This window comes from Glycine max, chromosome 1 (assembly GCF_000004515.6).
Source record: "Glycine max cultivar Williams 82 chromosome 1, Glycine_max_v4.0, whole genome shotgun sequence".
Taxonomy (NCBI): domain Eukaryota; kingdom Viridiplantae; phylum Streptophyta; class Magnoliopsida; order Fabales; family Fabaceae; genus Glycine; species Glycine max.
Window position 1 is genome coordinate 5,455,194 of NC_016088.4, and position 15,648 is coordinate 5,470,841.

The 15,648-nt window shown below is 35.1% G+C and overlaps 1 protein-coding gene across 1 annotated transcript; it reads right to left on the reverse strand.

The window, feature by feature from the left end:
* Positions 1 to 1,183: 1,183 nt before the first annotated feature.
* On the reverse strand, positions 1,184 to 6,188 carry LOC100814790 (disease resistance protein RUN1). Its single transcript, XM_041005280.1, has 6 exons — positions 5,774 to 6,188; positions 4,807 to 5,316; positions 3,624 to 4,731; positions 3,191 to 3,469; positions 2,288 to 3,085; positions 1,184 to 2,152 (listed from the first exon to the last, which is right to left on the reverse strand). The coding sequence occupies exons 1-6, from the start codon at positions 5,869 to 5,871 to the stop codon at positions 1,526 to 1,528; spliced, it is 3,420 nt and encodes a 1,139-aa protein (XP_040861214.1). The 5' UTR covers positions 5,872 to 6,188; the 3' UTR covers positions 1,184 to 1,525.
* Positions 6,189 to 15,648: the final 9,460 nt, after the last annotated feature.

The following is a 15,648-nucleotide window of genomic DNA, read 5'->3' on the forward strand; positions in this document are numbered from 1 at the left end:
TTATTTCTCATTGTTGGATTTTGGAACATTCTTGCAAAATAGCGTGACCCTAACTGGTCTTCCTATGATTTTACCTAGTGAGAGTGACTACTAGTGTGTGGTTTGTCTTGTCATGTACTCCTAGACACCCGATGAGATTTTTCACTGACATGATACCACACATTGCATATATGATTGAGTCTTAGTGTATTTGTTACATAACGCTTATATATTGGTCGATATTGATTGATTTAGTAATATTGTGTTTTAATCTTTGAGTAAGTGAATGATATGAAAATGAATGAGGCGTGTTGTGTTGTGATTTTGTTTCTCTCTATTAGTTAGGAATGTGATAATTCATTCCCTATATGTTGTTAGAGCAGATGGCTAGTGAATTGTTTTAAGAAACCTTGTGCGGAAAAACGTCGGGACACAATGCTCTGATAAAATGTGACATTGAGATATGATTTTTGTTTAATTACATGATGTTTTGAGCAAAAAATGTTTCTGTTTGATAATAGTGAAGTAAATGTAAACCCTTTATCCTTTTGAAATGCTTTTATTTAAATATGTTTTAAACTTTTAATTAATTCAAATTTCTTATTCCTTTTATTAGTAATTCATATATGTAAGGAGTAGAAGTGTCACACTCACATTGATAACTGATTTTGTTGTAAACCTTCAAACACATTTGTTAGTGAAATCCTGGAGCCGTTTAGTATTAAAGAATATTTGGGTATCCAATCTTGAGTGTAAGATTGCAATTGTTGTAGCCAAAAGTGGCTTAACGAAATACCTTCGTCTTGAAGGGAATAAACGAAGTTAAGGTTGAATGGACTAGTATACTTTCCCTCATGCCTTTTTATTGGATGATAGATTAATCATTTTGAAAACAGTGTTTGCGGTCTTTCTTTATAAACGCACATACACACGACACAATTCTTGTTCTTTCAGTTTGTTAATGTTTTTCATTTTTTTGCATGCATGTGTGTCGTAGATAGTCTCATGGGAATAATAACTTCTCCGACATAGAATTATATCATATTTTTACAATGTCGAATAAATTAACAAAATTCACATGTATAATTTAACAATTGTGCACGGTCAATTTAACCTTTAGTATATATTATTTTTGCGAGTTTAATTTTCTTATAACCAACAACCCCGACTGCAATAATGATAGCAGTACCTTGCATTCTTTTGATTTTCTAGAAATGCTCCATCTTATTATAAACTGCTTAGACACTACTAGTTAGTAGCATCAATCAACAGAACAGCATTTTACAATGAATCACTGCACATTCAATTTGCTTCTTACTGGATTCCAATTTAAAGGCTATCACTTCCACACTTTCAAAGAGTGATAAAGTTATTATTGCAAGATTTTCAGCTAAATGAACTCATCCCACACAAAACATCCTAAAAACAGAGGAGAAAATTAGGCAGAAACAGAGGAACTGACAGAACTCTGAATGGCTATGCAGTATGTAAAGCTGATAGAAAATGTAGAAGCATCCTAAAATCTGCTCTGAGACACGGAAGAATTTCAGAGAAGGAGACAATAGAGTCCCACAGAGAGAATCAGAATGTACACTTGAAGCCAGTCATAGTCTTCGCCTCCTTCATTTGGTCTCAATGGTGGGAGATAACAGTAATAGGCATCACCACATTTCAATTGTTTTCCGACATCAGTAATAAAGTGAATCCAGAATTTACTGTCTACCATTGTAAGCTTGGGCTCTGTAAATTGAATATCTGCCATGTTTGTTTTATGTTCCTGGACATGTACTCCCATCCATTCAATGTCTGTTATTCCATAAATATCCTCAAATGAAATCTCTGCACTGTACCATTTATTCTCAATAAGGAATCTTTCAAATTTATTACTGCCAAATTCAATCAACAGATCAGACAGAATTGTATGATTTGTCTGAATTGAATATTTTGTAGCAGCAAATACGGTAATCACTGGGGCCTGTATCATGGCAGTTAAGATAGGGTCCATCTTACACTTAAGCAGACTACCAAAAACTCCAACAACACATAGAGTAATTGCTGGGAACTTGTTACGAAACCAGAAACGCAGGGATGGGCCCCTTCTACTGTAATTCAACCAACTTGGGATAGCTGATCCTGGGAATTTGAAATGTGTACCCCCAGTCTCATGTAGTTTCTGTCAATCATGTATAATAAAAATATAATAGGTAAACATCCTGGGTAAGTTATGATCACGACAACAGATTTGTCCTTGTTTTGCTTTTTTTTGCTGAAAGAATATGAAAAAAGATTTAAAACATAGATAAGATACCTGATTCAGTAACATTTCCTTAGACTCGGAAGTCAAGGATTTGCAATTGATAGCAGAAAGATATTTTATGTTTGGTGGCAGGCTTCTGATTTCCCGGAGCTCCTTGCATTCATTCAAATAAAGTTCTGTCAAGGAGAGACAGGCACTGATTGATGATGGAAGGACTGTGATATTGCTGGAATTAAGGGATAAAGATGTCACATTGCACAAGCAAGGAAGAAGAGTAGCAAGAAACTTCTCTGTCAGATAACAATAGTTAAAATTAGCATCCCTAACACTTGAAGACACCGTTTCATGATCTTGACCTTCTCCATTCTGTACTTGTGCAAGCCGATCACAATAGTTAGCTTCCAAGTTCTCAAGTTTGGGCAGCATAAAAACACTAATTGGTAGTTCAACTAGCCCAGTGCATTTATTCAGATTCAGCCTAGTGAGCCCAACAAGATTTCCAATTGAAAAAGGCAAGACACTTATGGCACTGCCAATCAAATCAAGGTACCTTATGTTTTCCATCTTCCCTAAAATTTCTGGAAAACTCATGAGACTTGTGCATCTCCTAAGGGACATGGTTTTAAGAGAAGTTAAGTACATGCCACGAGGAAGAACCCTAAGACTAGTGCAGTGATTAAGGTTCAAGCATTCAAGTTTATCAAGGAATCCAACGGAATCATGAACTTCAACTAAATTTTTGCAATTATCAAGATGCAGTTTCTTCAAATTTGGTGCTCCAGACATGTCAGATACTTCTTTTAGTAATTCGCAACCACTCAACTTCATTTCCATCAAGTACTTAAATTTCTGCAAAATGCAAAAATGACTGAATAACTAATTTATGAATTTTCAAATGGACTTATCAATATTCAAGACCAAATAAACATCAAGACAGGTTAGCTACTATGATACCATCATGATCATTGGATTCTTGAACGTAATGGAACTCATAGACAAATCCAATATGACAAGTTTTTTTGCATCAAAATCAGCAGGCAGCGAAGATTCAGGATATCGACACCATTTTAGCACTCTTAAACTTTCTGGGAGAGCACTAGGTCCTCTAGAAAAGCGAGCATTTTTTACCACCAGTATTTTAAGGTTTTTCATCTTCTCCAATGCTGTTCCATCCCAGTGCACTTCTTTTTCTTTGGGCAAGTGTAACATGATGATCTCAGTTTTATCGGATCCCTTCAAACCAAAACATTTAAATTGAGATTAACTTTGTCAACATAAAACAGGAATGTAGAGAGTCAACAATTAGAGGTCTTCTATACCATGTATTTGTCTATAAAGGAAAGATGAGAGATTCAAGAGAGAAATAAGCACAGCATAATGCACAAACCTTGTTGTTTTTTAAAACACGAAGAATATCTTTAGAGAACCATAATCTACTGTGTTCACCAGAATTTGTGGGTGATTCCTGTCGCACAATTTGTTTACCCATATTCTCAATCAGATTATGCATTCTCACACGACATTGAACAATTTTTATCAGACACTTGTCAATTAACACCTGGATAGCATAGTCTGGAGCTAAGCCACGACCACTATGTAGTATGTTTTTTACATCACTAAGTTCATATCCTTTAAAGAAGCAAGCCATGTCTAAAAAAATTTTCTTCTCATATTCCTTTAAGCCATCATAGCTTACTTTTAGGATTTTCAGAATATCGTCATGAGGATTTGTTTCATAATGATCTAATGCTGACTTACATTCCAACACTGTTTTACCAAATAAATCAGAACCTATTATTTCTAGAGATAATGGAAGGCCATTAGAATACTGTATTACTCTTTTTGAAATTTCCTGATAACTAGGAGTAATTTGTTTTCTTCTGGAAGCATTCCAGCTGAACAATTCAAGGGCTTCTTCTTGATTTAATCCATCTACTTCATAGGTTCTTTCAATCCCATAAAAATCTAGCAGATGTATATCTCTAGTTGTTATAATAATTCTGCTCCCAGAACCAAACCAATCAACTGAATGAAGTCCACCAGCAAGATGTTCTAATTGATCCATTTTGTCAACATCATCCAAAATCAAAAGAATTTTCTTTTTACGGAGCCTACTTTTAATTATTGGAGTTCCTCTCTTTTCATTCCCCAACTTAATGTCTTTCTCCTCAAGTATATCAGAAAGAAGTGTCTCCTGAAGGTGTACCAGTCCATGCTTCTCAGAATTTTCTCTAACATCAGAAAGAAAAGAAAGACCTTCAAATTGATCAGCAACGAAATTGCACACTGCACATGCAAGTGTTGTTTTTCCAATTCCGCCTATTCCATAAATCCCTACCATGTGGACTCCATCATTTGACTCAACATCAAGAAGTGACTTTACCTTCTGCACGCGAGACTCTAAGCCAACTGGGTATTTAGCTACATGTAAAGGGTTCCGATTGATCTTTTTAGAGACCTCTAGAACGATGTCCCGAATGATATCATATTCGTACCTGCCCAAGAGAAAAATTTGAATGATGTCAATGAGTGAAATTCTAATATCTTACAGATAATAATAATTAACTTACCTTCGATTGGAATGCCAACCAGATAGACTTGCAGCTTTTTGCAAAGCTAACCTCCATTTTTCCACCTTGTCCTTATCACTGATTCTTGTCTCATGCTTGGCTAGTGCTTCTGCATAACTTCCTTTCTGATGGCGCACATCAGATGGATCCACTTTATAAAAAACAGGCCAGACCAACCTGCCCTGATGTTTTAAGCATTCCATGATCATCACAAGTTCTTGTAAACAAAACGTTGATGACGCATAGTTTTCTGAAAAAATCACAATAGCAATCCTGGATTCTTGAATTGCCTTCATTAGAAATGGTGTGATTTCTTCTCCCTTCCTCAGCCCTTGATCATCCATGAAGGTGTTGACTCCCACTTCACACAGAGCATGATAAAGGTGTCCGGTAAAACCCAAGCGGGTATCCTCACCTCTAAAACTGAGGAAAACATCGTAAGTCCATTCATAGGCCAAAGAAGAGGAGGACGCCAATGTTGGATTAGGCATGGTAGCCACAGCATTGATTCTTGAGATGTTTGATCAGGCAACAGAAGCAACAATTGAGTCAAGAAAAATAAAGTCACACAATAGCAATCCATTGAGGCAATTTCCTTGCTGATACCAGTGAATTGACGTAAACAAATTATAAATGCTGACAAGTTTTCTATTGCTTACAATACAAAATAGCTTTTTAAAGATGAGACAAGCACGCTCTAAAGAATTCAGTGGGGAATATTAGTCACCAAGAAAACTAAAAAAGAAAATGACCATTTGCCTAATTTTCTATACAATTAACGAGCACATCCGCTATCTCATGAAATTAGTTAATAGAGCTCTTGCTTGAGAAAAATTAACTAACAAAAATATCAAAGAAGAAAAATAGCAGACATATTAAACAATAATAGAGTTTGTCACTGGCTTAACAGAATAGTAATACATTAACCAAACAAAACAAAGCAAAGCATGCACCGGATATAAATTACCTCCTGGACGAGCCTCTTATCAGGTACGTAATGCACCATGTGAACAGCGAAATAAAGAATTTCTGCAGAAAATGAAGTACCTCCCGGAAGATTTCCATTGATTTTAAGTTGTGGAATGTTAATCAAGGTATTCCAATAATTCGAGGTTGACGTCGTCAACAAATTGGATTAACTAGAAGCATTTGCTACATGCTTATGGTGTTGAGCGAGCCTGTGAAGTAAAGGGGTTAAATCATAAAGAAGCCCTTGAATTTCTTAGATGAAACTCTTTCAAAGGGAGTAATGATTTATTGAATAACTCTGATTTGTTGGTAAAACAGCATTGAAAAAGAATTGCTCGTGAAAATTTTCAGAAGTTTAATGATTTGTTATTCAGATAAGACTGAAAGCAGGTGGCAAAAAATGCTGGTTGCGATTAAGACTTCACCTCATTCTTTACATTTTCGTCAATTAATAATATTTTCAGAAGTTTCGTGTCTCCCCCTTTGTGTTTCCGCTTGTCTTCCAATGTGTGTGTGTGTGTGTGTGTGTGTGTGTGTGTGTGTGTGTGTGTGTGTGTGTGTGTGTGTGTGTGTGTGTGTGTGTGTGTGTGTGTGTGTGTGTGGGTGGGTGGGGGTGGGTGGGTGTGTGTGTGGGTGGGTGGGGGTGGGTGGGTGGGTGTGTGTGGGTGGGTGTGGGGGTGGGTGTGGGGGTGTGTGGGGTTTGGTGCTTTCATTGAGAACTCTAATGGCGGAACCCGACAATTGGAACCCTAGCCTGGACTTCCTTGAGGCCACCATTGCCCACTTCGTCGTCACCCAAGCCTCCATGGCTACCAAACTAGATGCCTTTCTCCTGAAAATGGATACCTTGTTAACCAGCCAACACTCTTCATCTTTTGCCTCTACAAAGGCACCACCCGCACACACACCCATGTCGACTCTACCTCCCATGCCGATTCTACCTCCATGCCCTGCAACCATGCCGACTCCGCCTCCCATAGCTCCTTTCCACCTCCCCATATGTGCGACATGTATTTGATGGTTGGGTAGTTGATGCACGCCACTTATTTGATGATACAGGTTGGGCAGCAGATGTGACGATGTGTAAGCACCACACACCCAATACGAGGACCATCCCGAGAACCAAAGCGCCAACATTCCCCAACGATGCGTGACATTGGAGGCCAAAGAAGCTTAAGACAAACATCTACTGTTAGTGCATTCTATAAATAATATTCTTTTTAATGACTTATTTTATACAAATTATTATCTAGTTCTGGATTTTCCCACACTGATGATCAACATGTTGTGTGTGTGTGTGTGTGTGTATTGTAATACTAAAATAATAAATTAAAAAAAGTTATAAGGTTAATGCCTAGTAGTAATTTCTTTTGATGTAATCTTAAATTAATTGTTGTAGAAACTCTTTTTGATTTAAAATAATGTAGTTTTATTTAATATATATATATATATATATATATATATATATATATATATATATATATATATATATATATGTTTTGTGTCATATAAATGTTATTAGTGTGTGTTGTGTATATGAGTTATGAGGCGTGATAAATTATTATAATGAGATTATAATATTGTTGCTGAGATCGAGTATAAGTGCAAAGTTGGACATGTATTAATTTGTGAAATACACATGAACATGTGATGATGGATTGTGGCAATATGAGATGATAAATTGTGGACATGAGATTTGATTGTGAATAAGTGTGGTTAATACTTGATGTGACAATACTTGTGTTGTGAGTTGTGAATTATACAATTACTCAACCATTGTTTATCTTGATAAAAGTGTTTATGCGCAATGTTAAAGGGAAGATGTAGGATTCCTATTTAGGAACCAGTGTTAAATTGTAGCGCAATGTGTTAAACATGTTTGAAACACGAGTGTGAGGTCGTGGGTATTGTATAATTCATGAGCAGAGTCTATAAATTGAATATGTGATAAATTGTAAAATAACATGTTGCTTTGAGATTATAATATTGTCATTGAGATTCAGTATAATTGCAAAGTTGAACAAGTGTTATTCTATGAGATACACGTAAACATGTGATGGTGGAATGTGACATTATGATATGTTAAATTGTGGAAATGAGATTTGGTTGTGAATAAGTGTGTGGTTAACACTTGATGTGACAATACTATGTTGTGAGCTGTGAATTACACAATAACCCGATTGGTGTTTATGTGCAATCTTAAAGGAAAAGTGTAGGTTTCCTAGTTAGGAACCAGTGTTAAATTGTAACGCAATGTATTATACGTGTTTCAAACACGAGTGTGAAGTCGTGGGTATTGTATAATTCATGAGCAGTATCTGCGTGCAAAAAAATTGTTTTGGGGTTGGACCTGAATCAAGAAGGTGAGACCCTAATGGATTCTTTGGAGTTTAGGCCTTAGGGGTAAAGACATTCAGTTTAAGTACTTCTTTAAGTCTGTGTTGATCTCATATGGTTGAAGAGTTCTCGCAAAATAGAGTGACTTTGACTAGTCACCTTATGATTTTACTTAGTGAGAGTGACCTGGCATACCCATTGTATGATGTGTCTTGTTATGTACTCCTAAGCACCCTAGGGTGTTTTTTCACTGACATAGTACTACATTGCATATAGGTTTGAGTCTTAGTATAATTATTGCATAACGCTTGCTAATTGTTTGTTATGAAATTGATTGGTGTTATTACGTCTTAACTCAAGTGTGTGATTCATGTGTAATGTGATTAGTGATTGAAAAATGAATTTTAAAGGATAAAGTGGTGAAGTGACGTGGATTGTATTAAGTTTAACTATGTTATAAATATTTCCATAATTTATTTTGATTATGTCTTGTTTATTTGTTTTGTTTTTTTGTGTGTGATAACTCACTCTCTGTGTGGTATTTGTCTTTGGATCCTGTGATGATCTCGAACCTTGTATTTGTGGGAGCAGATGATTAGGTGAGTGACTTTAAAGAACTTCATGCTAGAGGAAGACGCTGAGACACAATGCTCTGATAGGATGTGACACTAGGATGGGTTTTTATTTTAATTGCATGATGTTATTTTATTTTATTTTATCTCACTGATTTAACAAAATTTCTTTTGTAAACTTTGACAGCTTTGTTTTGAGCCGAATATGTTTTTAATAAGTCTTATTTGGTAATAGTGAAGTGAATGTGAATATTTTATCCAAGTAAATTTGTTGATCAATATTTTTATGTTTTATTTATTTATATGTATGTTGAGATAGAGGGTGTCACATACACCATTTGATTATTCTATTCGGTTGGAGAAGTTAATGAGTTTTACTGAAGGTAGGGTTGTATTGATTCTAGAAGGTGGATCTAACCTTGATTTCATCTCAAAATCAATGCATGCCTACTTGGAAGTTTTGCTAGCAGACAAGCCGATTATTGAATCTGTGCCAGGGACATCATTCAATTCTTATCAAGTGGATCAACAGCAGCGGGAAACATTGCCATTCGAGAAGTCTTATATGTAAAAAGCTCTTCCACAATAGATTGGAAGGAAAGTGACTGAAGAAGCACCATTTTTGAACCCTAAATTTGTATAGATTAGTTCTGGATTTAGGAAAAGCTAAAAGAAAATTGTTTATACCCTAATAAATATTAATATAAGATTCCCCCCCCCCCTCAGTTATTTTAATATAAGAATATACATTTTAGGTTGTGTATATCTTGCATTAAACCCAAAGTGAACAACCGATTTGGACACCGGTCACCAAAATTTCATTGCATTACACTAAGAACACATAGTAGCCCAAACAAATTACCATTTGAAAAGTAAAAAAAAAAAAAAAAAAAAGTGAATAAGCCTTTGTGTAAGTTACGTAATTGTGGAGTTGGATGGGAGCAAATTACAAAGTATAAAGGAGAAACAACTTGTTCATGTACACACCGTTCTCTAATTTTTCCTCTTTGTTCCTCATAAAAAAATTGAACTTTACAACACACGTCAACACTCATCTTTTGTTGTTACACAATGCTTTTGGCTCCTATCAATTTCTCTTGTGGAGTTGCAGTTGCGGTCCATTCCCTTTTTTATCAATAATTTTTTTTCTTATCAATATTTTTGCTACATTTTCTTTTGTTTTCATGGTTTTTTTACTGCATTATTGAAGCCACTACTTTGCTATTAGCTTATCACCTAGAGCCATCTTAAGAATTACATATTTGAACGGTTGAGAACTTGAGGTGTGTGTGGAAACTGTTATCTTTTATTTGGTTTTTAGACTTCTATAATTTGGAAAAAATATTTAATGAATGTCTTATGTCTTGTTACATGCCTATAGCTTTGGTTTTTCATAGTCTGGTCCTTGTTGTTTTTTCCTTTATTTTGCTAATGTAATTAATTAGATTATATAGTAGTTTTTTTATTGCATTGAACTCTTGTTTTTATATTTTTTTTTTGTGGCTTGTTATCTTATTTGGATTTATATTCTTATCATTTTTTAATACTTTGAGTTATATTATATCATTAGTGTCATATTAATTTGGAAGTAATATTTTTAATAGATATAACTATGAAGCATAAAAGAATAGATGCAATTTTTAAAAGAATAACAACATATGGAAATGAGAACACAGATTCAACATCTTCACCTCTTCAAAGGCATGATTCTAATGATCCAATTGTTCAACTAGAGGAATTTGTGACTGGCTAGGAATTTGTTGAGAGAAACATGTAGTTTGTAAGGAATCTAGTCATTCTAATTTGTTGGCAAAAAATTTTATATGTGGATGAAAAGAAAAAGAAAAGTTAACATGCCATTTTTATAAACCAGGAAATTCACAAGAAGTGCACCTATCTTGAGGTTGAAACTTTCTAGACCTCTTCAAGCTGCCATGAAGAAATTTGATTACAGAACACCCAAATTGTGGCCAAATAAATATGTATGTGATCAAGCATATAACAGAACACTACACTTGAAAACACATCCTTACACTTCCTATGATAAAACAACAATAGTCTAAAAGCACAGACTTGGAAAACAACAAGCAAAATTGAGATTTTAGAATAACTAATCAAAACTCAACTAATTATACACAACTTAGTCACATGGAAATAGTACTAACCTTAATTGTACATCCAGATAATGAACTAATGTTAATTAAAGAAATGAACATTGGGAAAATATAACACCAAGAAACAAACCAAGCAACTTTAGTGACTTAATTGCTTACCTGGAATTTACTTTGAGTTTTCTCCACTACTATTCATAGAAATTGGTACTAGTCTTTTGTCTTTGTCTAATGATAAAACTTGTATCCTTTGAGACCAAACTGAATTTAATCTTCATGCAAAGAAACAAAGTCAATAAATGCAAGATAAAAGAGAATACAATAAAATAAAACAGTCAATAATTAGTTGACCAAGCTATCCTTTTTCATAGGTTATATTTTGATATAACCATTCCATGAGTTGTCTACTAAAACTATGTAAATGAATGAATTACTGTGTGAAAGATAACTCACAGAGTACACCATACTGGGAGCATTATCCTTAATATATCCCTTAAACACGTAGCTTTTAATCTCAACAAAATTATTTGAAACTCGCAAAGCTGGCAGGACATTGTAGTGAGAAACAATATATGCTGATAAAGTGATTGCTTGAGCTAATAAGATAAAAGAATGAACCTATAGGGTATTGCCAGTCATATGATCACAAGTAAATTGTGGGATGTGGTCCGGACGGGGAATAAATGTCCTGCCATCAAGTGCTCAATTTCTCTTCTTGGCACCTGTTTTCTTTCTTTGATTTCTTAAATCTTGCTCCACTTTTTTACCATTATAATAAAACTTGTCCAAATAAATAATAAATCATCTCGGCTCAAAACAAGGTCATTCAAGACTTCATGCAATTAATATAGAAACATATACCCCAATGTCACATCCTATCAGAGCATTGTGTTCCCGTGTCCTCTAACATGAGGTTCTTCATAGTCACCCATCTAATCATTTGCTCCCACGAACACAAAATCCGAGATCATCACAGGATCCAAACACAAATAACACACGGGGAGTGAGATATCACATTCCTAACTAATAGAGAGAAACAAGACAACATATAGGTATAAATATCATATAAACAAAATACAACTTACTTAAGCATAGCTCACGTTATTTCACCACTTTACCGCACAACATCACGTCACAACACCACACGTCTCATTCGTTTTCACAATATTCACGTACTCAATGATCAAAACACAATATCACTAAATCAATCCATATCGATCAATACACAAGCATTATACAACAGATACACTAAGACTCAATCCTATATGTAATGTGGTACCATGCCAGTGAAAAACCTTGTCGGGCGCCTAGGAGTACATGACAAGAAAAACCACACACTAGCAAGTCAAGTCACTCTCACTAGGTAAAATCATAGGGAGATCAATTAGGATTACGTTGTTTTTCTAGAATACTTCAACCATATGGGATCAACATAAGCTTAAAGGAGCACTCAAACCGGATGTATTTACCCCCAAGGCCTACACTCCGAAGAGTTCGTTAGGGCATTTCCCTCCTAATTCAGGTCCAACCCAGAAAACATTTTAGCACACAAACTCTATCTATGAACTGTACAAAACACACGACTCCTCAATTGTTCTCAAAATAGTTTTATCCCGTTGTGCTTGTGATTAAACTCGTTGGGTCCCCACAGAGGTTCCCATCACAATACTCGTCGCACATTAACTTGTCGCCCTTAAAGGGTCTTAGCATTAACTCGCCGCCCTTAAAGGGTCTTAGCATTAACTCGTCGCCCTTAAAGGGTCTTATAGTCGTTTGATTGTACAATTCATAGCTCACAACTCAATGCACGCAACATCTCAATGCACTAATATATTACGAGTCAATACCCACTCAATTTATCACATATATTCAATCTCAATCACAATGGTATAATCCCAAAATAGCATGTTATCACACCTCATGAATCATACACACTTTACCTATGAATTATGCAATACACACAACTACTCAATTGTTTTCAAAATCATTTTAACTCATCGCGCTTGTGATTAAACTCGTCAGGTTCCCACAGTGGATCCCATCACAATACTTGTTGCCCTTAAAGGGTCTTACAATTGTGTGATTGCACAGTTCATAGATCACAACTCAATACACACATTTTAATTCACATGTATTTCACCTTTCGTCACAGGTTCAATTTATCACATACTCACAATTTAAATCACAATTTCATAGTCTCACATAACAATTTATACAAAAGGTTTATCACAACATGGGGAGTAAAACTCTCAGATAATTTCACACAATTATATCAAAATCATGGGTCAAAACACAAAAGCATCAAGAGCACTCAAGTTTATCAATCAATTCTCATCAGAACATCAATTGGTAAGTAAAACACAATAATATTGTATTTATAATCATAAATGAAAAATTATAATTCAATAAACATCCCAAAATAAACCCCAATTTAATACTCTAAGGATCCATATACATGTTCATTCTAACCCCAATTGCAATAAACTCATCTCTTACCTCTAAGCAGGCTCACGTGTATATTCTGACAATGATAGTGGCATCTCTAGTAAGTTCTTGTGATTCCTCAAGTTTTTCCTTTGACTGCTCTGATAGGGTTCCCAAACGTTAGAGACAAGAAAAAGGGATTGAAGCCTTCATTCCACTGTTTACATACGATGAGTATTTCTCCCTCCACCAATGTTATTTTACATATCTTAACGGTAAAGACGTGTGGAAATGAATCACACACCACATAAAAAAATTTCACAACAATCCAACGGTTAAAAAATCCAGGATTATAGTTTTATTGAGACAGTTTTGGGTTTTTACGGGAAAAGAAAAAGTTATGGTGCAAAGAGTATTTCTCTCAGCTCCAACATGTTTTTGTAATTCCCAACGGTGAAAATATTCGTTAATGAGTTCCAAACATAGTTCTCAAATTTCATAACAATTCAACGGTGAATGAGTCCGAGATCATTGTTTTTCTGAGACATGTTTGGTGGTATACGGGAAAAAGAAAGGGTTTTGGGAGGAGGAGAACGGAAAACGAAATTGAGAAGAAGAGGAAGCGTAGAAGCTATTGTTAGTCTCAAACCTAACATGTCTCTATTTATATCTAGGGTACTCACAACCTATTATTTATTCTATTTATTTATTTTTATTATTTTATCAAAAAGAACTCTGCTTTATTTCCTATCAAATGAATAAATCAAATATCTTTTTTTTTCCTTCAAACCATTATTTCTCATTATTTATTTAATTATAAAAACCTCATCATTTTCTAAAAATCTATTTATTTATAAATAAAAATCATTTTTAAATTAGTTTTTAAAAAATGGGATGTTACAAAATCAACCTTTGAACTGCAGGATCTGAATCCCAAGATGTTTTAATCTTGATCACCAATTCAGAAACCACCTGGTGAACAGCAAGAACTTGACAAGCAACTGGTTCCACTCGAGACAAGGCATCAACAGCTAGATTATCATGTCCTTGCTTATACTCAATTGAAAAATCAAACTCCATTAATTTTACCAACCACTTTTGTTGAAATCCAATAGTTCATTTTTTAGCCAAAATGAACTTCAAGCTTCGATGATCAGTTCTGATGATAAAATGAGTATTCAGCAAATAATTTCTCCATTTTAGGACAGTCAGTAACTCCTTTTCATAAGTAGAGTAAGACTGTTGTTGGTTATTCAAATGTCTACTTATGTAAGCTATAGGATGGTGATCTTGCATCAAGACAGCTCCAATTCCCAAACCTGAAGCATCCACCTCCACCACAAAGATTTTTTAAAAGTCAGGTAAAGCCAAAACTGGAGCCTCAATAAGCTTCTTCTTCAATTGCTGAAAAGCCAATTTTGCTACATCAGTCCATATAAAGTTATCTTTTTGAAGCATGTTAGTTAAGGGTTTAGCAATGCCACCATATCCCTTGACAAACCTTCTGTAATATCCAGTTAACCCCAGGAAACCTCTAAGCTGTTTCAAATTCTGAGGTAATGGCCACTGGTCTATTGCGTGCACTTTAGCTGGATCAGTTGATACCCCCTCCTTAGAAATGAAGTGGCCAAGGTACTCTATCTTAGAAACCCCAAAATAGCACTTATTCCTCTTAGCAAACAAGGAATTTGCCCTTATAGTTACCAAAACTTTGTGTAAATGCAGCAAATGGTCTTCTAATGAACAGTTGTAAACCAAAATGTCATCAAAGAACACCAACAGAAACTTCCGCAAAAACTTCTTAAAAACTAAGTTCATAAGCCCTTGAAATATTGCAGGTGCATTAGTGAGACCAAAGGGCATCACTAAGTATTCAAAATGCCCAGCATGAGTCTTAAAAGCAGTCTTATACACATCAGCAGGATCCATTCTCACTTGATTATATCCTGACCTCAAATCGATTTTGGAGAAAATGCTAGAACCAACCAATTCATCCAACAGATCATCTACTAAAGGAATTGGGAACTTGTTCTTAACTGTATGCTTGTTAAGAATCGTGTAATCCACACACAACCTCCATGATCCATCCTTTTTACCCACCAAAACTACTAGGCTTGCAAAGGGACTACTACTATTTTGAATTATACTAGTCGACAAGTATTCCTGTACTAACTTATCAATCTCATATTTCTGTTGTTTAGCATACCTGTATGGTCTCTTACTGATGGGACCAACACCTGGAACTAGTGGAATCTAATAGTCATGACCAGGTCTGCTAGGAGGTAACCCACTAGGTTCCTGAAATAAATCAGAGAACTCATCCAATAACTTGACAACAACATGAGAGACTTCTTTATCAACAGCTTGAGTAGTAAGTGAGTTTAGAAGACCCCTTTGTCCATCACATACTTGCAAAATTGACAAATGAA

Bases quoted from the DNA above. Each gene is read 5' to 3' on its own strand.
- LOC100814790 (XM_041005280.1), bottom strand. From the start codon at position 5,871: ATGGAAATCTTCCGGGAGGTACTTCATTTTCTGCAGAAATTCTTTATT. The intron at 5,317-5,773 runs GTAATTTATATC...AAACATCTCAAG, and splicing joins ATAAGAGGCTCGTCCAGGAG to AATCAATGCTGTGGCTACCA. The intron at 2,153-2,287 runs GTATCTTATCTA...CATGATTGACAG, and splicing joins AGGAAATGTTACTGAATCAG to AAACTACATGAGACTGGGGG.